General features: G+C 44.8%; 1 protein-coding gene across 2 annotated transcripts in view; it reads right to left on the minus strand.

Moving 5' to 3' along the window:
- Window positions 1–6,826: 6,826 nt before the first annotated feature.
- Window positions 6,827–22,312, minus strand: part of LOC145348104 (class I histocompatibility antigen, F10 alpha chain-like) — a 57,892-nt gene continuing 42,406 nt past the window's right edge. For both annotated transcript variants that reach the window (XM_080196249.1, XM_080196250.1), the window contains 5 exons: window positions 10,648–10,908; window positions 9,318–9,593; window positions 8,929–9,207; window positions 8,074–8,193; window positions 6,827–7,667 (listed from right to left, as the gene is read on the minus strand). In XM_080196249.1, the coding sequence (XP_080052375.1) occupies window positions 7,624–7,667; window positions 8,074–8,193; window positions 8,929–9,207; window positions 9,318–9,593; window positions 10,648–10,908 (980 nt within the window). In that variant the 3' untranslated portion in view covers window positions 6,827–7,623. The remainder of the gene's footprint in view (window positions 7,668–8,073; window positions 8,194–8,928; window positions 9,208–9,317; window positions 9,594–10,647; window positions 10,909–22,312) is intronic.

Here is a 22,312-nt window from a genome sequence, read left to right on the forward strand (position 1 = left end):
CGCATGTGCGGATTCCCAGTCATCCCGCCGATTCCAATCTCTTTGGCGTGAATAGGCCGCACCCTCATTCCCGCCGAGCTTTTAATGATATTCCTGATTGTGACCCCTGCATTACACATCGTGGGGAGATTCGGATTTGAACACCCACTGAAAAAACAATTCTGAATTACACAATTTTCCCGCCAATTCAGCAGTTAAAGTTTTTTTGGTAGAATCGCCCGCCCCCACCGCACACCCCCCCCCCCCCCCCACCCTCCGAATCTTTACCCAGCGCCTTTCACAAAGTGAAACCTCCCCAAGGACAGCTTTATAAAACAAAGATTGACCCAGAGACACACACAGCTCAATGCACAAAAACTGCCTCAAACTTTCATTTTTAAAATTGAGGTGTTGTTTGACTGGGAAATGTAAGTTCAGTGGGCACAGGAATGGGACGTTACGGAGATCCCAGTGTGCGACTTCATTCAATTCATTGCACCTTCTTTACACAAGGAACACTGATGTGAAACACATCTTCCCATTACACCCAATGGAGCTAACACCATCATATCCATTCACTTTCTCCCTATCAGTCTCAGTCCCTCCCCTCATTCTCTTCTTATCAGGGTCACTCCCTCCCCGCACTCTCCTGTCAGTGTCACTCCCTCCCCTCACTCTCCTCCAGTCAGGGTCACTCCCTCCCCTCACTCTCCTCCTGTCAGTGTCACCCCCTCCCCTCACTCTCCTCCTATCAGTGTCACCCCCTCCCCTCACACTCCTCCTGTCAGGGTCACTCCCTCCCCTCACTCTCCTCCTGTCAGGGTCACTCCCTCCCCTCACTCTCCTCCAGTCAGTGTCACTCCCTCCCCTCACTCTCCTCCTGTCAGGGTCACTCCCTCCCCTCACTCTCCTCCTGTCAGGGTCACTCCCTCCCCTCACTCTCCTCCAGTCAGTGTCACCCCCTCCCCTCACTCTCTTCCTATCAGGGTCACTCCCTCCCCTCACTCTCCTCCAGTCAGTGTCACTCCCTCCCCTCACTCTCTTCCTATCAGGATCACTCCCTTCCCTCACTCTCCTCCTGTTAGTGTCACTCATAAGAACATAAGAACATAAGAAATAGGAGCAGGAGTAGGCCATCTGGCCCTTCGAGCCTGCCCCGCCATTCAATAAGATCATGGCTGATCTGTCGTGGCTCAGTTCCACTTTCCCGCCCTCTCCCCATAACCCTTAATCCCCTCTCTTATCAAAAACCCATCAACCCGCTTCTTAAAAATATTTAGCGAGGCAGCCTCCACCACTTCAACGGGCAGAGAATTCCAGAGATTCACCACCCTTTGAGTGAAGAAGTTCCTCCTCAACTCCGTTCTGAACTGCCCCCCCTTTATCTTGAGGCTGTGCCCCCTAGTCCTACTGTCTTTTTTGAGCGGGAAGAGTCTTTCCACCTCTATCCTATCCATCCCATTCATCATCTTATACGTCTCAATGAGATCTCCCCTCATTCTTCTAAACTCTAACGAGTACAAGCCTAGTTTATTCAGCCTCTCCTCATAGCTCAACCCCCTCAACTCTGGTATCAGCCTAGTAAACCTCCTCTGCACTCCCTCCAAGGCCAAAATATCCTTGCGCAGGTGCGGCGCCCAAAACTGCACACAGTACTCCAGCTGCGGCCTCACCAATGCCCTATACAGCTGCAGCAAGACCTCCCTACTTTTATATTCAATCCCCCTCGCTATGAAGGCCAGCATCCCATTCGCCTTCCTGACCACCTGCTGCACCTGCAGGCTGGGTTTTTGCGACTCATGCACAAGGACCCCGAGGTCCCTCTGCACCGTCGCCTGCTGCAGTTTTTCGCCACGTAAGTAATAGTCCTTCCTACCATTCTTCCTACCAAAGTGGACCACCTCACACTTGCCAACATTAAATTCCATTTGCCATTTCCTGGCCCATTCACCCAGCCTATCTAGATCCTTCTGCAGACTCTCCACACCCTCCGCACAATTTGCCTTTCCCCCAATCTTGGTGTCATCAGCAAATTTCGACACCCTACACTCGGTTCCCTCCTCCAGATCATCTATATAAATGGTAAATAGCTGAGGCCCCAGCACCGACCCCTGGGGCACCCCACTAGTCACCAACCGCCAATCCGAATAGCACCCATTGACCCCCACTCTCTGCCTCCTATTTGACAACCAATCCTCTATCCACGCTAACACCCTACCCCCAACTCCATGTCCTCTGACCTTCTGCAGTAACCTCTTGTGAGGTACCTTATCAAACGCCTTCTGAAAATCCAGAAAGACCACATCCACCGGCTCTCCTCTATCCACCGCCCTAGACACATCCTCATAGAACTCCAGTAAATTTGTCAGACACGACTTCCCTTTAATGAAACCGTGTTGCGTCTGCCCTATCAAGCAATTCCCTTCAAGATGCCTCGCAATTTCCTCCTTAATGACGGATTCTAACATTTTACCTACCACAGACGTTAAACTAACCGGCCTGTAATTCCCCGCCTTTTGCCTGGCACCCTTCTTAAACAACGGCGTAACATTAGCCGTTTTCCAATCCCCCGGCACTTCCCCGGAATCCAGCGACGTCTGGAAAATAACCACCAAGGCATCCACTATCACCTCCGCCATTTCTTTCAGAACCCTCGGATGCATTCCATCCGGTCCTGGGGACTTGTCCACAATCAGCCCCTCCAGTCTGTCGCGCACCACCTCTCTAGTAACAGTAATGTCATTAAGACCCTCCAGTCCTACCACCTTTCCATCGCTAACACCCGGCAAATTATTCACGTCCTCCTCCGTGAAGACAGAAACAAAAAAGTTATTCAAGACCTTAGCCATATCCCCATCCCCTACCACTAGCTCCCCTTTCTCATCCTCTAAAGGACCAACGTTCACCCTAGCCAACCTCTTCCTTTTTATATATTTATAAAAACTCTTGCTATCCTTTTTTATATTAAGTGCTAGCCCAGCTTCATAGCTTCTTCTACCCTCCTTTATCAACTTTTTTGTCAATCTTTGTTGACATTTAAACCTTTCCCAATCCTCTTCTCGCCCACTGCTCTTAGCTACTCTAAATTCCTCCGCTTTTAATTTAACACTTTCCTTCACCTCCTTCGTTATCCACGGCTTATTACCTCTCTTCCTACTGCCCTTTTTAACCATCGGAATAAATTTCTGCTGAGCACCAAGAAAGATCTCCTTAAAGATCCTCCACTGCTCCTCAGCAGACCTACCTTCCAACGCGCTCCCCCAGTCCACATTCGCCAATTCTTCTCTCATCCTACCATACTCCCCTCTATTCAAACAAAGGACACGTGTCCGGGAACCCACTTTCTCCTCCTCCATCTGCAACAGAAACTCCACCATACAATGATCACTCTCCCCAAGAGAATCCTTCACCGCAAGGTCCCTAATTCTACCCGCCTCATTACATAGCACCAGATCCAAGATAGCTCGCTCCCTCGTCGGCTCCAACACACACTGTTCCAGGAAACTATCCCGGCAGCATTCCAAGAACTCCTCCTCGAGCCCACCTCGTCCAACATGGGTCGACCAATCAATATGCAGATTGAAATCCCCCATAACTACTGCCGTCCCATTCCTGCACGCCGCACTTATTTGCGCGTTAACAGCCCGCCCCACCTCCAGATCATTATTCGGGGGCCTATAGACGACACCCACCAGCGTCTTCCTCCCTTTGCTGTTCCTAATCTCCACCCACAACGATTCCACTTTCTGCTCTTTGGCTCCAATATCATCCCTTGCTACCACCTTGATGCTGTCCTTAATCAGCAGAGCTACGCCACCCCCTCTTTCCTCCTGCCTATCCTTCCTAAACACTTGATAGCCCTGTACATTCATCTCCCAGTCCCTGTCACCTTGCAGCCACGTCTCTGTAATGGCCACCAGATCGTATCCATTTGTGTCGATCTGCGCCACCAGCTCATCCACTTTATTCCGAATGCTTCGTGCATTCAGATAAAGCGCTTTCATCCCAGCCTTCTTCTGGACCCTATTTGCCGTAACGCCACCACTTGGGACATCCTCAGCCTCTTCCCTTACCTGTACCCTATCCTTAACTGTAGACCTCCTAACATCACCTACCCTCGCACCCTCCCCCCCCCTAATTAGTTTAAAGCCCTGTCTACAGTCCTCTTTACTCGATTCGCCAGCACTCTGGTCCCAGCACGATTCAGACCAACCCCATCCCGCCCGAACAAGTCCCACCTACCCCAATACTGGTGCCAATGCCCCATAAATTCGATCCCATTCCTCCCACACCAATCTCTGAGCCACCCATTCACTTCCTTTATCCTGTCAACCCTACGCCCGTCTGCACTCAGTTCAGGCAGTAGCCCAGAGAAGACCACCTTGTCGGTTCTACTTTTTAATTCCATTCCCAGCTTCTCATACTCCCTCCCCAGATCCTCAGTCCGCACTTTGCCTACGTCGCTGGCACCATGTACCACCACAACTGGGTTCTCACCCTCCCACTCCAGATTCCTCTGCAGCCCAGCTGCGACATCCTGTACCCGAGCACCAGGCAGACAACACACCCTTCTGTGCACTTTGTCATTGTGACAAAGGACAGTGTCAATACCCTTCACCCCACTATCTCCAATCACTACTACGTTCCTTTTCCCCTTATCTTTGCCTATGTCCTGCTGCATCACTGTACCGTGTGCAGTTTGCTCACCAACCTCACCTGCCTCGTCCTCTTCCAGACTGGAAGCAAGAACCTCAAACCTGTTATGCAGATTAAGAGGCTGAGGCCTCCGCTCCTCACCCCCCTTCCTCCTCCCAGCAGCCCCCTTTTGTTCCTGACCCTTAGATTTAGACAGTCTAGGGGGGGTGGATGTCACTTGCACCCCATTGACAATGACACCCTCTCTCCCCCTGGTGAGCCTCAGTGTCTGTAGCTCAGAGGCCAGCTCATCTACCTTGAGCTGGAGCTCCTCCAGCAACCTGCACTTACTACAGACATGGCCACTGGGAAGGACCCTGGGGTCCACCAGTTCCCACATCATACAGGAACCGCACATCACATGCCCCTCCATTATTCAATATAATTTGTTGTGGGAAAAAATATTTTCCTTGTTTTTTGCTGTAGTAGTTTTGAAAAAAAAATTTTTTTTTTTCCTTGTTCTTTCCACCTGGCCTTTTTACCTTCAAGCCCTTTTTGATATTAAGCCCTGATAGCTCACTCTGCTTCCCTCTCACTCCGCTGCCCGCTATCTACACCAGGCCTCCTTTTAAACTTGGCGCTGATTTAAAGCTGATGGGCCACAACTGCCTGATAATCACTCCCTCACAATTCTTAAAGCAGTAAATACAATAAGTAAATGCTTTAAACAGTTCTACAAAGAACAAAGTGCTTTAAACTTATTTTAAACAGGTTTTTAACAGGTAAAGTCTTAGCTTTCTCTCTGATGCTCCTTCCTCGTCTGCTCCAGCAAACAATGTAAGGCTTCACCGTGTGGACACTTGATAATTAAAGCTGATGGGCCACAACTGCCTGATAATCACTCCCTCACAATTCTTAAAGCAGTAAATACAATAAGTAAATGCTTTAAACAGTTCTACAAAGAACAAAGTGCTTTAAACTTATTTTAAACAGGTTTTTAACAGGTAAAGTCTTAGCTTTCTCTCTGATGCTCCTTCCTCGTCTGCTCCAGCAAACAATGTAAGGCTTCACCCCCTCCCCTCACTCTCCTCCTGTCAGTGTCACTCCCTCCCCTCACTCTCCTCATGTGTCACTCCCTCCCCTCACTCCTCCAGTCAGTGTCACTCCCTCCCCTCACACTCCTCCTGTCAGGATCACTCCCTCCCCTCACACTCCTCCTGTCAGGGTCACTCACTCACCACCTGCTCAGTGGTTTCTCTGTGATCTCTGCGTGATGGTCTGTATATTAAAGGGAGTGTCTCACTGTAACTTGGTGTGGTATAGCTCTAGTCTGTGCGGAGCCAGTTTAACAGTTCTCGGGGGGAATGGGTCAGTGTCAGTGTGTTCACTGTGAGGAGAGGGTCCAGGATCCCAGTGTCTCCTCTCCTTACACCGGAGCAGCTGGACGAGGCCTCTTCATCCATTTCTTGAATTTCACTTGTCTGAGCTTGATCTTCCTGATAACTGGTGACAAAATGTAGCCCAGCCCTTTAATTGGATGCTTTTCTGAAGCAAACCAATGATTTATCCTCAGCCCAGTTTAGGAAATGATCAAGTTAATCAGGAAAATGGAATCTCCATTGATTTGTTATTTGTTTTTTCCCCCAATGTATAAAGAGGATTATTTTCCTCCTCAGACTGTTTAATTCCCAATCACGATGAGAAAAATAAGCTTGATTTTTTTATGTTTCACTCTGCTGGCCACACATTCAAAAGAATGCAGGTGAATCAACAAACTTATAATTTTCTGCATTTTTTCAGGATGTAAATTTTGGAAGTATTTCAGAAATCACCTAAAGAGACATGCAACGTTGAATGGAATTGGTGGAAATTAAACAGATGTCCTTCGGGATGTACATCCTGCTGTCAGGAGAGCTGAACACCAATCCTATCAGCACGCTGACCAGTGACCGGTTACCAGCTGCTGGGCATGTCTCTGACATTGGAGAGGGCAGAACACGGGTACAGGGAAGGTGCAGAGTGATAGCTGTTGCAGAGTGAATTTTTTTATCCCCCCTCAACCCCCCCTCCATAACTCTTTGTGACAGAGACCCTCAGGCACAGAGAGGGGGGATTTTTGTGTTTCATTTGGAGAAATTGTTTGTGATTTCTTATTTAATAAGAATTCTGTTTCTAAATTAGAAACTGTTTGTGTTCTGTTTGAGTTTATTTCTGTTTGAACTCAGAGTCATTCTAAATAAATCAAATCATTTTATTCACATGAACCATTTTAAGATGATGACAGTTTACAAAGTAGAAAAATAGCTCAGAAACACAAATGTTATGAAATGTTTTAGACCAATTTGCTAAGGTTGACATTGTTCAGTAATAACTCTCACAAAGTTGTGCAATGTCTATTTGCTGCTGTAATAAAATCTCCCTTGTTTCACTCTCCATCCACACTGTCCTTTTGTCACATTTCCTGGGGGAAGGAGAGGGATTTTTCTCCCTCTCAATATCCAATCTATCGGTCCTTCCCAGCTGCTCTCCAGCCTCCCTGACAACTGCAGTTGGCCTTTCCTCAGCTTCTCCCTGAGACCTGGCTCCAGGGACATCCATGTTGGGATCCTCCATTTCATCCATTTCTGGAACAATCTGCTACGTGGGGTGAAGGGTCAGTGCTTCCTGCGGGGAAAGTTGTGCAAAGTGTAACCGAGCCCCACAATCCCTGACACTGTGACAGGAGAGTCTGGGAAAGTGACCCCTGACCTGTGCCGACACTGGGAACAGGAGTTCAACAACCTGATTGTCCTCTTCAGTATTGGACATGTTAAAGTGCTTTGTTTCTCTGTGATATGCTCTTAATGATTTTTAAAATCAGATTAAGCCTGTTTGAATCTTATAAATCAAACCAGGGAACTTGACAAACGTCAGACACATTGAAGATATAAAAAGTTATATTGAAAATCTTTCAGAGAGTGCAGAATGTCCACCAAATGTGAATGTATTTCATTCCCAACAATCTGTCCCTCAGTCACTTACTGGAGCTGTTGTGTACGTCCCACTTGGTGAATCTGCAGAAGTAAAATAAATATCAGTTAGAATGGGGAATAATCCATTCTCAGAGAGTGAGAACACAACAAGTGTGAGGGAATGGAGATTGTGTGAGAAATACTCATTCTCACACTCCCCTCCATCCTTACACTTTATGGAGATCCTGTAGATCTCTTCCATTCCATCCATATTCAGTAGGTGAGGATGTGAGTGTGTGCGGTGGCTTTAATGATCAATATTACACCTGGTCTGGGCTGATCACACAAAGGAAGATCAGACAGGGAACAAGATGTGTTTATACGTGTGTATCTGTGTGTGGGAATTAAATCAGTTCACTCAACACAGTGTCCTGTACTCCCAGTACTGGAGATTCCCCACACTCACTCTGTCCCCTCAGTTCTACATTCCCCTCTCTCTGATTCTTACCTCTCCGTTGTCTTTTCCAGATGACTATTCCGATTATCCCAAATATAACAGCCAGTGCTGGGATTACTGCTCCGATTATAATTCCAAGATTATATTGTTTCCCACTGTTTTCCGGGATTTCTGAAACACATTTGAATAATATTTGAATAATGTTCCTGGATCCATTCCCAGTTCTCTGTTCATTGGGGACAATTGGATCTGGAGCTGCCCATTGAGAATTGATGGGATTGGCTGAAACACTGGTTTTACACTTGCCCCATTTCACCCTCCAGTGAAGTGATGAAAGACTCCCATTGATGGTGGTGTCAAAGCCGTGTGATCCCAATCCCATAGGATACCCTCCCAGCCAGTTCAGTTCAAATTCTCCCCAATGTCTGTGTGTCCTGTCCTTGTTCAATCCCCAGGGTTACATTCGACATCCCAGGAGGCAGCATCACTGATGTTTTTACATCAAACTTCAAAGGGATGAGGAATAAACCGATCACAGGAAACTGGACTGAGCTGAGAATGAGGAAATCCACAGATAAACAGAGCAAATGTTTCAAACGAAGCACTTGGTCCAATCCAGCAGCAGGACTTAGTCCTAAATCACTGCACTGAGCCCACCATGATTAACACATGGAATAGTGAAAGAATCCAACTCAAAGATTTCACAAATGTCCGGAGATTGAATTCCAGACACTTAGACAAGTATCAGCTGATCAAAAAGAGACAGGATGGATTTGTGAAGGGAATCTCATGTCTGACTTACCACAGTAAATATGATGAGGAGCACAATAACATAGTGGATAAGGGAGTGTCTATGAACGTGCAGACAAGCACACACACACACAGTACAGTTCAACAGTTCCTTACCCCACTGATGGAGCTTGGGCTCTGTCAGGCTGCTGTGTTCAATTTGACAGGAGTATTGATCCTCATCCCCAGCATTTATTTCAATCTCTTTCTGGATCTGATGGCTCCCATCATGGTTCGGTCGGACCCCCGAGGATAGTGTCTCAGACATTACCTCTCCATTCCTTAGCCAGTTCACCTTGATGTCTACAGGATAAAAGCCAGTAACCAGGCAGGAGAGAGTGAGCGGCTTGTACTGACTATTAGGCTCACTTCTGGAGATGAAGACTTCAGGCTGAACTGTAATGGGAAAGGGTGAAAACACAAACAATAAACCCCACACTGAATGGAATGGGAGAACAGTTTGATAGATCAGTGAAGTTAGATGGGCTCTAAACTGAAATCAATACCTTTCCTTTTAAGCGATTCCTTTCCAACTTGTAAATATTTCCTTAAGAGGCCTACGAGTTCTTCTTCCAATTGCCATTTCCAGTGTTTGTTCCAGGATTGATCCAAATTCCATTTCTCTTTAGTCTTCACTGCAATGTAATTGGATGCGACCCATCTCATTCTGTCTGGGTCTAAACTAATATAGTCCTTTCCATCAAATCCAAACCGCATCGATCTCTTAATGGAGCCGTCATCAGTGACCTCGACAGACCGAATCCATTGGAAAGTGTGAATTCCTGTCAGAAGCCAAACAGGGATCAATAATTCGCTCAGATAAAAGCAGAGTGTGCGGATGCTAGAATGTAAAACAAAAACAGGTAATGCTGGAAAGCCTCAGGAGGTCTGACAGCATCTGTGGGGATAAAGGTGAGAACCAGGATGACTCTTCGTCAGAGCCTGACTCAGAATGGTGGCTCTACTCTCTTTGCACAGATGCTGTCAGACTTGCTGAATTTTTCCATCATTTTGTGTTTTTGTATCAATAATTCACAGTTAATTAGAAAAGATGTTTTATAATTGATAGAGGACAATTTCAGCCTAATTCACTCGTAAAGGAGGCTGCGGCAATAAGGCGTAATGGTGGTTCTACATCTCACTGGATTTTGCACTAAGTTGAAGCTATCAGAGATCAACTTAACATCTGGATTTACAACACATTTCCACTCAGTATGTTAGCTTCATGGCCTGATGTGTTATGTGATAATTACTGTTCTTTTTGGAAAGTAATCCTTCTTTTATTCATTTATGGGATGTGGGCCTTGCTGGCAGATAGTACAGGTTGTGGGTGTGGAAGATACTGCCAAGGAACCTTGGTGAGTTCCTGCAGTGCATCTTGTAGATGGTTCACATGACTGCCATATTCATTGTTGATGGAGTGGGTAGCAATCAAATAGACTGCTTTGTCCTGGATTGTGTCAAACCTTTTAAGAATTGTTGGAGCTGCACCTACCCAGGTAAGTGGAAAGCATTGCATCACTTGTAGGTGGTGGACAGACTTTGGCGGTTCGGGAGGTGAGTTACTCTTTTTATCAACTTCCCTCACCTTTCTCCACCATTGCCCAATATCTTTTATTTTTGAGCAGAGTGAATGGAAAGACTCGGAAAGCGAGGATATGGAAGGCCCCAGAATTGGGAATAAAATGGGAAGTAGAAACCAGGTGACAAGGGTTTGAAGGGAAAGGTGGAAACAGCTGGGGTGAGCAAAACAGCATGAATATCATTCCAATGGTCAGCACCAACACCGCTACCACATTAACCATCAGGGGGAGATTCCAGTTTGATTGGTCATACCAGCTGTCTGGTTCATCCAGTTCAAGATCGTACTCATTGTCCCCATCACTACATCGTAACGTTTCTTCCCCAGGGCACTGAGATAATCCCAATCTTCCGCACTGAGATAATCTGTAATGAACTGCTGTCTGGAAACCATCTGCAGGTTGTCAATGTTGTAATGGGATAACACTACTCCATTGAGCATTGCCACACCTACAAACTCAGGATGATCGGGAATGCCGGAGGTTCCTGTGTATAGCACAGTGAAGGAATCAATATCTGTGAAATAAGCAAAGGAAGGATTGGTTAATAAGCAATTAACATTTTCCAAATGGTGCTACTAAAAAGGTGAATCAGCACCACACAGTGACAATCTCCTGTCGTCAGACACTTTGGGGGGAAATTTTCCCATCCTGTCTGCTACGCGAATCGTGGTGGGCGAAGGGGGGGTGACAGATCATGCAAAGACCCATTGACCTCGTGTAAGATCTTTTCGGTTTTGGAGAGTGTGGCCAGAAAATTCCGTCCTTTGTTTTAACACCAGAATCCTTTCTGAAATTATAAACTAGATTACTACCCCAAAGAGATACAAGAAGCAGGCTTTTGGATAAGCTCCTGTTTCCAGAAGGTGGAAGACGAGATGCCGACCAGGACAGCACTGGGAAAGTGAATGTGGTGGTGCCATAAATCCTGGATGAGAATTTGACTGGGCAGACGGGTGGAGATGGAAAAAATTGAACTGAAAATTGGTCATGGTGATGGAGAGCTTGTAATGGAGGACTTTAGAAGTATAGTCACTGTCGGAAATGTCACAATGAATTTGCACACAGCAAGATCCCACAATGGCAGTGCCATAGTGACATCATTCCTTCCATACTGCACTGGAGAGCCAGTTTAAATATTGTGCTCAAGTCTCAGGTTTGAACCCACAACTTCCTGACTCAGAAGCAAGCATGCCACTAATTGACCCTTAACCCTGATATGGCAGGGGGCTGAGCGCTCAGCTCCGGGTCAGACAGGGCATCCAAGTTCGAGTCAGCCTGAGACAGTGCCCAGGGAGGAGGATGGAATCGGTGCAAAAGAACAGAGTTTGTGCCAGTAACCAAAGGCACTGGCTGGGATTTTCTGTGGCGAGTTTTGCAATGGTGGAGGTGGTCCGCATTGGCAAAGACGACAGACAGGTCATGAAGGGAGAGTTTACCTTTTACCACAATGACACAGGATGTCATTTGTGGCTTTGATTAGAACCTCTTCAATATTGCTGACAAATCCAACTGAAGAAATTCAAACATGGTTCTGGGAAAGATGCAAATGGATTTGGGAGGTGACAACACGGTCAAGGATTGGAGAGGAAAGGGAGGCCAGTGGCTGGAATTTTCCTGTCCCAGCTGCCATGGGAATGAGAGCAGGCGAGGGGCAGAAAGGTCCGGTGACCTCAGGTGGGATTTTATGGTTTCGGGTCGAGTGAGGCCATAAAATTTGACCCAGTATGCTGGAAGAACGTAAGGGTGAATTTTCGGATGGGGTTAGACAAGTGCAGATATGAAATGGAGGGTTCAGTACTGGAGGATACAAAATCATTAACAGTATTGGCTAACCTGGTTTACTAGGAATAGGCTTACGGGAACAGAATCCAAAGGACATTAAATTGGAATGATTCTGACAGACAGCTGATCACACAGTTTACCATCAGATCTGACTTCACCTTGTAACGCACTGTTGGGCATTGCTCTTATCTGTTAAAACTGCTCACCATTCCAGTTCAAAGGGAATAAGATTGAGGGAAAAAGACGTGGGTCTCATGGACAAGATGAGCTCACAGGGGATATGATAGGGGATAGCAGAGAAATGAGAGAAAGATGTGAGTTCAGGGCTAGGACAGAGCAGCTGAGGGAAGGAGGGATGAGGTAGGGAGGCATTTTTCCAAGGAAGTTAAACCTGATGGGTTAGTGGAAGGCATTGGTACTGCAGCAAGCTGGAAATGTCTTAATCTGAGTGACAAAGGAATGCAGGAAATCCTTGGATATCAGATGAAGAGGAGATAGGGAAAGAGATTTCAGATGGAATCATCAAATTACTAAAATGCAGAAGTTTATTTGTTAGTCACAAGTAGGCTTACATTAACACTGCAATGGAGTTACTATGAAAATCCCTGAGTCACCACACTCTGGGTACCCTGAGGGAGAATTTAGCACAGCCAATGCATCTAACCTGCACGTCTCTCACACTGTGGTAGGAAACCGGAGCACTCAGAGGAAAACCGCGCAGACACAGGAAGAATGTGCAGACTCCACACAGACAGTGATCCAAACTGGGAATCAAACCCAGGTCCCTGACGCTGTGAAGCAACGCTAACCACTGTGCCGCACAAGGGGGCCATTGAGTCTGTACCGACAACAATCCCACCCCAAACCCTATCCCTGCAACCACACTTATTTACCCTGCTAATCTCCCTGATACTAAGAGGCAAATTAGCACGGCCTGTGCACCTAACCAGAATGTCTTTCGGACTGTGGATAAAACCGGAGCACCCGGAGAAAACCCACACAGGCGCGGGGAAACTTGCAGACTCCACACAGACAAGGCCGGAATTGAACCCAGGTCCCTGGCACTGAGGGGCAGCAGTGCTAACCACTGTGCCACCATGCTGCCCCAAGGTGGTTTACAGCAGAAGCAGAGGGTTATCTTTGCATTCCGGAGGATTGGTTACCAGAACCCCACTTGTAAATAAGGAACTGGAGCAAACAGTGGTTACTGTAACTGAGAAAATAACAGCTACACATGAGGTTCTAGACAGTTTGCCTTTTTAATCCATCCAGCCTAATTCTTCAAATTCTGAAGAGCCTACCACAGAACTGAGGTGTCATACCAGGGCCCAAAGTCTGAGATTGATTCAGGATTTCCCTGATGTGTTTGCCTAGGCTAGTAATGTTCTTTTGATTCCTCCATAGGTAAATTCAGGAGTTGGGTTGGGGCGGGGGCAGGTGGGGAATGATAGAGTTGTCCCCAAGTTCAGAGACAGTCATGGAGAGCGAGAAGAGAGGGGGGGAGGGCGAGCGAGATGGGGGGGGTGAGCGAGAAGGGAGGGGGAGGGCGAGCCAGAAGCGTGAGGGAAGAGCGAGCAAGAAGACAGGGGGAAGAGCGAGCGAGGGGGGAGGGCGAGCGAGAAGAGAGGGAGAGAGCTGGAAACAGAGGAAGACATGGAGCTAGAGAGACATGGAGAATAAGATCAGAGGCGGAGAGCGAGGGGGAGGCACGGAGAGCGAGGGGAGGCGCGGAGAGCGGGGGGGCACGGAGAGAGAGCGGGGGGCGCGGAGAGCGAGGGGGGGGGCCCGGAGAGCGAGGGGGGGGCGCGGAGGAGAGTGAAGGGGGTGGAATTCAAAAGCCTGTTTTGCTATGCCGGAACACTGGCTGCTGCTTTGGATACAAATGTTGAAAACCTGCTGCTGCAGTTTAAAATCCACAGAAAGACACATGCTTTTTAAAGAGACAATGCTATATGATTTCTTCTTTTGGTTTCAGCATTTTTTGTTCAATATTTGTCAAACACCACATTTTTAACCTTATATATTTGAGTTCATAATACCTAACCCCAGGGAAAAAATGACCCATCAAATGATGGCTTCATATTTTTCCTGAAAGATGTTTCTTTATTTTCTCTCAACTTTCATCATTTTAAACCAATTCATGAAAACAACAAAAAGATTTACAGAAATACAAAATGTTTTCCTTTTTTGTTGGATCTCGCATCCACGTAGCTTGTGTCTTTAACAGTTTTATTAAAGTCTCGTACAGAACCACATTTTTACAATGTTTCGCCAGTGGGTCAATCTCAGAGGTGATGACATTCTGTTTCAGTTCGGCCTTCTTTTGCACCAAGTTTTTTGGGAGGATGAACTCTCACTTCAGTGCAATGATCCTGTCATCCTCATGAGGATTACTCACATGGATGTGCTCTGGAATGATCAGATTTGTTCTGGAAGGGTTACATGGGCCTTCTTAACATGTAAACCCATCAGTCTGATAACTCTTATTTTTAGGAGGTTTCCGAGTGAATCCATCTCCGCCACAGCAAACTTTAGTAACCATCCTAGTCCAAATTCTCTTCTTCCATTATCTGTGCGAATAATTTTCAGGATTTCAGTTTCTCCTGGGGTACAAACCTTCTTGGCCTGCTGATGTTCTGCACAGTGTTTTATGCATTATTTTATGAGTTGCTGCTGTGAACTTCAAGTCCATAGCTTCTTGTGAGCCTTAGATGCCTTCAGTTTGAGAACGTGCTTCATCAAAATATGCTTATTCTTGAAGATATTACCTGTCACCTTCGGATACAGGCTGTGATACACATGGCAACTGATCTTCTTAGGCTCCCTGTATCTGCAAAGCAGACCCCTTACAATTCTCATTCTCCTTATCCAGGCCAGTTTCTCCTGCATGTGAGCTTTTGCTTACCTATGCTCGTGTCGAACCTTCCTTAGTGTAAAGGGTGTTCGTTCTGTATCAAGCATGAGAGTCACAGGCTCGTGGATAACTACACCATCTTTCATTAATTTTTTTATCTGTTGACAGGAACGGACATTGACAGTCTCATATGTTTCATTAAGATCCAGCCATACCTTCTTTTTGCCACAGCACAAAATGCTGGAGGTCAGCCTCTTCTGAAGCCTCAGCCTACTCATGGCCACTTTTCAATGGAAAGATACTTGCCAGTTACCCAGAAATAAGTTCATCTTTAAGAGCTAGATGGTTTGGCTGACTTTCTCCACACAATCCTCCAACCTTGGGATTGGATAGAAATCTGATTTTGTCACTGCATTGTCCTTCTGATATTCCACGCAGAATCATTGAGTACCATCAAGATTAGGCACCAACACGACTGGCCAACTCCATTTACTTTGATCTGATTCTATTATGTCATCTTGCAGCATCGCTTCTACTTCCTTTTGTACTGCTCTGCTTTGAGAGGATTAAGCCTGTAAGGGTGTTGTTTTATGAGAACAGCATTCCCTCCCTCCATGTACTATGGCATCTGCCCTCCCCACTTTATTCCAACATAGGTTCTTATCTCTCAGTTTAACATGTCTTTCCATTCAGTTCTTTGTTCTTGGGACAGATAACATTCTACCTGATTCCAGTTTAGGGACTGCTGCATTGTTCAATACGTTTTGAGGCTCATCAAAATCCATATCCTTGGGATTTGATTCCTCAGTCTGCTTTGATGTAACTAATAGCAGTTTCTCCAGCTCCCTTTCCCTCTCATAATATTGTTTGAGCATGTTCACAAGACATATCCTGAAAATCTTTTATCTAGCATTTTCACTGGACAATTTATCTCATTTTTTTTCAATTTTGAAGGGACCACTAAATCTCGCTTTAAAAGTATCTCCTACAATTGGCAAGACCACAAAAATTATATCTCCAGGGGCAAATGTCTGAATGGTAGATTTCTTCTCAGCTTCTTTGTTCATTAGGTGCTGTGTCACCTTCAAATGCTGTTTAGCTAATTCACCCACCCTATTTAATCTTTCAGAATTAAACACCACTGTCTGATCCTTTACCTGCTCAGGTTTTTCTTTTACCATTTCATCATAGTGTCAGCTAACTGAACCTCACCTCCTTCATCTTTCCTTTGTGTTTTACCTTCCTGTTTTAACTCATGCTGTGCGATCTTGTCACCACATAGTCCGACACATTTCCAGGGTATTTTCCTTTTATTTTCTCAGTTCCTAGATTTCCTTTTGGCTTTTCCACTACAATGCGCATCACTCCCAATTGTGATCCACCAAAACCTTTTTGCAGAATAAACTGTATTCCTGAAGCAGCCAGGTTTACTGTCACTCTCACTGTTGCTGGATTGGACTTTCTAGTCTGATCTTACACAGGGAACACTACTCTTCTTTCCATTTATTCTATAGATTACCCTTCTTTTGGACAGCATTTCAGGAGTGCAAATATTTTCATCTCTTACCATTGGAGACATGTTAGCTCCAATATCTCTCAATAATTTAACTCAGTTACCTACTTCCCCTGTTCTATCTGAATAAACCTCACCCACTCAGGTGGAGCCTTTGAAAAGACCGGGTTCTGCTTTATCATCCAGCCCGTGCCTAGGCTGTGCACTCTCCTCTATCTCCCCGATTTCTTTCGAGATTACTTTCACTACCTTAACTAGTCCCACTACTTGAACCTCTTCTACCTCTTGCTTTTTCACGGCCTTTCTTAAGCCATCAGCACTGTGCCTTTGTGTGTCCCATCTTACAGTCATAGAGGTTTACACCATGGAAACAGGCCCTTCAGCTCAAATTGTCCATGCCGCCCTTTTCTTTTTAAAACTCCTAAGCTAATCCCAATTGCCTGCATTTGGCCCATATCCCTCTATACCTGTTGTAGCCCATGTAACTATCTAAATGCTTTTTAAAAGATAAAATTGTACCCGCCTCTACTACTACTTCTGGCAGCTTGTTCCAGACACTCACCACCCTCTGTGTGAAAAAATTGCCCTTCTGGACACTTTTGTATCTCTCCCCTCTCACCTTAAACCTATCCCCTCTAGTTTTAGACTCCCCTACCTTTGGGAAAAGATATTGACTATCTACCTTGTCTATGCCCCTCATTATTTTATAGACCTCTATAAGGTCACCCCTCAGCCTCCAACACTCCAGAAAAAAAAGTTCCAGTCCATTCAGCCTCTCCTTTTAACTCAATCCATCAAGCCCCGGTAGCATCCTAGTAAATGTTTTCTGCACTCTTTCTAGTTTAATAATATCCTTTCTATAATAGGGTGACCAGAATTGCACACAGTATTCCAACTGTGGCTTTACCAATGTCTTGTACAACTTCAACAAGACATTCCAACTCCTGTATTCAATGTTCTGATCGATGAAATCAAGCATGCTGAATGCCTTCTTCACCACTGTCCACCTGTGACTCCACTTTCAAGGAGCTATGAACCTATACCCCTCGATCTCTTTGTTCTGTAACTCTCCCCAACATCCTACCACTAACTGAGTAAGTCCTGCCCTGGTTCAATCTACCAAAATGCATCACATCGCATTTGTCTAAATTAAACTCCATCTGCCATTCATCAACCCACTGACCCAATTGATCAAGATCCCATTGCAATTGGAGATAACCTTCTTCACTGTCCACAATACCACCAATCTTGGTGTCATCTGCAAACTTACTAACCATGCCCCCTATATTCTTATCCAAATCATTAATATAAATGACAATAACAGTGGGCCCAGCACTGATCTTATGGCAGTTAAAACAACTGAGGTCTTTTACCTCTTTTCCACCCTTTGGGGTGTTTTTTTTCCACAGGTGGTAAACTGGTCCTAGTGTTATCTACTTTTGGGTGTTCATGAAAGGATCTCCCCCTCCCCTAATTTCTGTCCTTCATAGAATAAGATTGCTGTCGGAAGCCAAATTTTATTTTATGCCCAAATGCGTTTTCATCCGCTGTCTTTGCAGTTCTTCTCGCTAACTGTTCCTCAACATGAGTTCTTATCCCGTCTGGAAGCGAGTTTTTGAACTCCTCCAGTAGAATTATATTTCTGAGGACCTCATACGTCTTTTCCATCTTTAATACTCTCATCCATCTATCCAAATTGCTCTGTTTCACTCTCTCAATTTCAGTATAGGCCTGACCTGATTGCTTTCGTACATTTCTGAACTGTTGTCTATATGCTTCTGGTACCAATTCATAGGCACTCAAAATAGCCTTCTTTACTTCTTCATAGTTTCCTGACACAACCTCTGACAACAGCAAACACCTCAATCCCCCTGCCTACCAACTTGGTCTGAATTAACTGTACCTACACATCCTCTGGCCACTTCATCTGTGTAGCCAATTTCTTAAAGGGGATGGAAGAGGTTTCTGTGCACTTCTCAGCAAATTTTAGGTAATGTCTGTACATAATTCTATATCTCCTTAGCAGGCGGTTGGCTGTGCTGAATCTGTTCATTGTCACTTCTATCTGGTACTCTTTCACCTGCCATTTGAAGTCTTTTTTCTTCCATTTTCAACTTTTTCCTTTCTAACTGAAACAACCTCTTTTTCCCTTTCTTCTGCTTGGGCCTTCATCTCATTTTCTTCTCTCTCTAACTGGAAGCTGGAGCTTTTTAATTCCATTTTCTAACGCCAATTTTCTCAGTTGCAATCTCATTTCTTCTAACTCCACTACAGTTGAATGTTTCACTGCCATTCCTAAATGCCTGACTAACTCCTTTACAAGTTCAGCTTTCTTACTATCCCTTGGTGAAATCCAGTTCTAATCTGCTAATTTCACAAGTGTCACCTTTCTCTGTTTTTCTAAAGTTCCTTGGCAAATTTGGGATGCTTCTTTGACCCTCAAAACCCCTTTAGCAATTTCCAGAGCCATTTCCCACTTTTTGATTTAACCGAGAATAAATAGATTTTCCCACTTCTCACTGAAAATTTGTTTAAATATCTGTGACTGTTCAGATCTTGGTCAAGCCTCCAATTTTGTTACGATACTGAGGTGATTTTTCCCTCTGCGATTTTGGAACCACACAAAGGGGTATACTTTGCCTCAATCTTATGTGGTGAGATAGTAGGAAGCTACTGGTTTGAGTAAATTAAAGCAGGATCTGCACTCTCTATCATGAACAATTAACAGGTCTTTATTTTAAAACTGACGACAAACTTATTAAAACATTTAACTAAATAAATTCCCCAACAAAATGCTGTTCGACTATTACAAGGCTCATTCAGGAATAATGAAATAAATCATTGTAGAATATAGTCACTCTCAAGTAATATATTACCTGGCGTCTGGTGGAAGAATAAACTTTCTTCTGATGCTTCCGTCTGGGACACCTTCAGAGTTAGTACCCCTTTCTCTTTAGATGGTGATTTTCTGAAGACATATATATTAAACTGAAGAATTCTATATGAGAGTTTGTCTCTCCCTCCTTCCAACTAAAGAGGTAACAAGTTTACTCTAACAGTTATATCCCCTTGTCTAGATTTAAATACCTGGAATTGCCTCACAGTATTCCAGAAATCCTGAATACTGTGTACAGTTCTGTTCTCATTATAGAAACAATATTAAACTAGAAAGAGTGCAGAAAAGATGTACTAGGATGCTACTGGGACTTGATGCTTTAAGTTACAAGGAGACGCTGGATAGACTGGGACTTTTTTCCCTGAGCACAGGAGACTGAGGGTGATCTTATAGAGGTCTATAAAATAATGAGAGGCATAGATCAGCTAAATAGTCAATATCTTTTCCCAAAGCTAGGGGAGTCTAAAACTAGACGGCATAGATTTAAGGTGCGAAGGAAGAGATACAAAAGGTTCCAGAAGGTCAATTTTTTCAGAGGGTGGTGATGTCTGGAACAAGCTGTCAGGTATTCGTAGAGGCGGGTACAATTTTGTCTTTTGAAAATCATTTCGACAGCTACATGGATTAGATAGGGACAGAGGGACATGGGCCAAATAACAGGTAGCTGGGTCTCGCTTAGTGGTTTAAAAAAAAGGTAGCATGGACAAGTTGGGCCGAAGGGCCTGTTTTTATGCTGTAAACCTCTATGACTCTAATCTGAGTTTTGGCTATCAACAAACCTCATATTTGAATTCCATTGAGCTTGCTTTGATTTGCTTACAAATGTTATAAATCTGCGACTGCAGTTTAAAATCCACAGAAAGACACTTGCTTTTTAAAAAGACAATGCTGTATGATTTCTTATTTCTGGCATTTCTTTTCAATATTTACATTTGTCAAACGCCACATTTTTAACCTTATATATTCAAGTTCACAACACCCCCATGTAGTCATCTATGTCGCTAATATAAATGATGAATAATAGAAGACCTAGCACAGATCCCTGCGAAATTCCACTGGACACTGGCCTCCAGTCACTAAAGCAGCCCTTTGTCATCACCCTCTGTCTCCTACAACTGAGCAAATTTTGAATCCACTTTATCAAATTACCCTATATCCTATGTATATTTGCCTTGTTTATAAGTCCCCGATGTAGGACCGTGTCAAAGGTTTTGCTGAAATCCATATAAACTACATCAACTGCACTACCTTCACCTACACACCTAGTCACCTTGTCAAAAAATTCAATCAAATTTGTTTGGCATGGCCTCCCTCTGATGAAGCCAGCTCCGATCAAGCTATCCTCTCCATTTCCCCCCACTGCTCTTCTGTAGATTTTCCCATTAGTAGCTGTTCTCAGTCTACCTCAGCCAGATCCTGTCTTGTTTTACAAAAATTCGCTTCCCCCCAAACCAAAACTTTGTTTTGGCAATCTATTTCTTTGTCCATAACAACTTAACTGGTACCATAAGATAAAAGCAAAATACTGCAGGTGCTAAAACAGAAAATCCTGGAAAATCTCAGCAGGTCTGACAGTAGATCTGTGGAGAGAGAATACAGCCAATATTTCAAGTCTGGATGACCCTTCGTCAGAGCTCGAACAATTTCAGCCAGATGGAGGAGAGTGGTGATGGATGGGGACTGTTCAGACCTCTTTTTGAGGAAAAAGCGAAGAGCTTTGAGGCCATCCTGATTGGGAATGGAGGTGTAGAGGGAACTCAGCTCTGACGAAGAGTCATCCAGACTTGTAACATTGACTCTATTCTCTCTCCACAGATGCTGTCTGACCTGCTGAGATTTTCCAGCATTTTCTGTTTTTATGTTGAATGGTACCATGTTGTGGTCACAATCAGTGAAATGCTCCTCCACCATCACCTCAACCATCCATCCATCTTAATTCCCCAGAATCAGGTCCAGCACAGCTCCGTCCCTTACTGGACTTCTACATATTGACCTAAACAGTTCTCCTTTACACATTTCAAGAAATCTACTCCATTCAAGGCCTTAACACTATGTCTATCCCAATCAATGTGGAGAAAGTTGAAATCACCTACTACAATTACCCTATTGTTATTGTATTTAAACGCCTTTACAAATTGTGCACATATTTGCTCCTCAATATCCCTCTGACTATCTGGGTGTCTATAATAAACACCTAACAACGCGACTGCCATTTTTTTTTAATTCTTAAACTCCACCACAAAGCTTCATTTGATGCCAAGATATCATCCCTCCTTAGCACAATAACTGACTCCTTAACTAACAATGTAATGCCTCCTCCTCTTTTACCCCCTTCCCTGTCTCACGTGAAGATATTATTTCCCAAAATGTTGAGCTGCCAATTCTGCTCCTCCCTCAACCATGTTTCTGTGATGGCTATTATCTCATAATTATACATATTAATCTTCACCCTTAACTCACCTGCTTTTCCTGAAATACTGCTGGCATTAAAGTAGTGGCCAACTAACATTGCCTCATTCCCTTGAAACTTATTACATTTGCACTCTGTCTGATTTGATTATTTTACTGTGTCCTTGTTTTGCTCACAGTCTGTGTCCCCTGCTCCTCCTGAATTAGTTTAAACTCCTCCCAACAGCATTAGCAAACCCACCAGCAAGGATGTTTGTCCAATTCTGGTTCAGATGTAGACCGACCTGCGTGTACAGGTCCCACCTTCCCCAGAAACGGGGTGCTAGAGGGATTTGAAGAGGATTCTGGGGCATCGAGTGCAGAACAGCCGAATGGGTCGAAGTGGACATTCCAGACGGGACTGCTGCCAGGATGTGACAGATGGACACTCACCCTTGCAGCATGACTAAAGAAGTTCATTTTCT

The sequence above is a fragment of the Carcharhinus amblyrhynchos genome, chromosome 9, assembly GCF_965287045.1.
Source record: "Carcharhinus amblyrhynchos chromosome 9, sCarAmb.v2.hapA, whole genome shotgun sequence".
In the NCBI taxonomy this organism is placed as follows: Eukaryota; Metazoa; Chordata; class Chondrichthyes; order Carcharhiniformes; family Carcharhinidae; genus Carcharhinus; species Carcharhinus amblyrhynchos.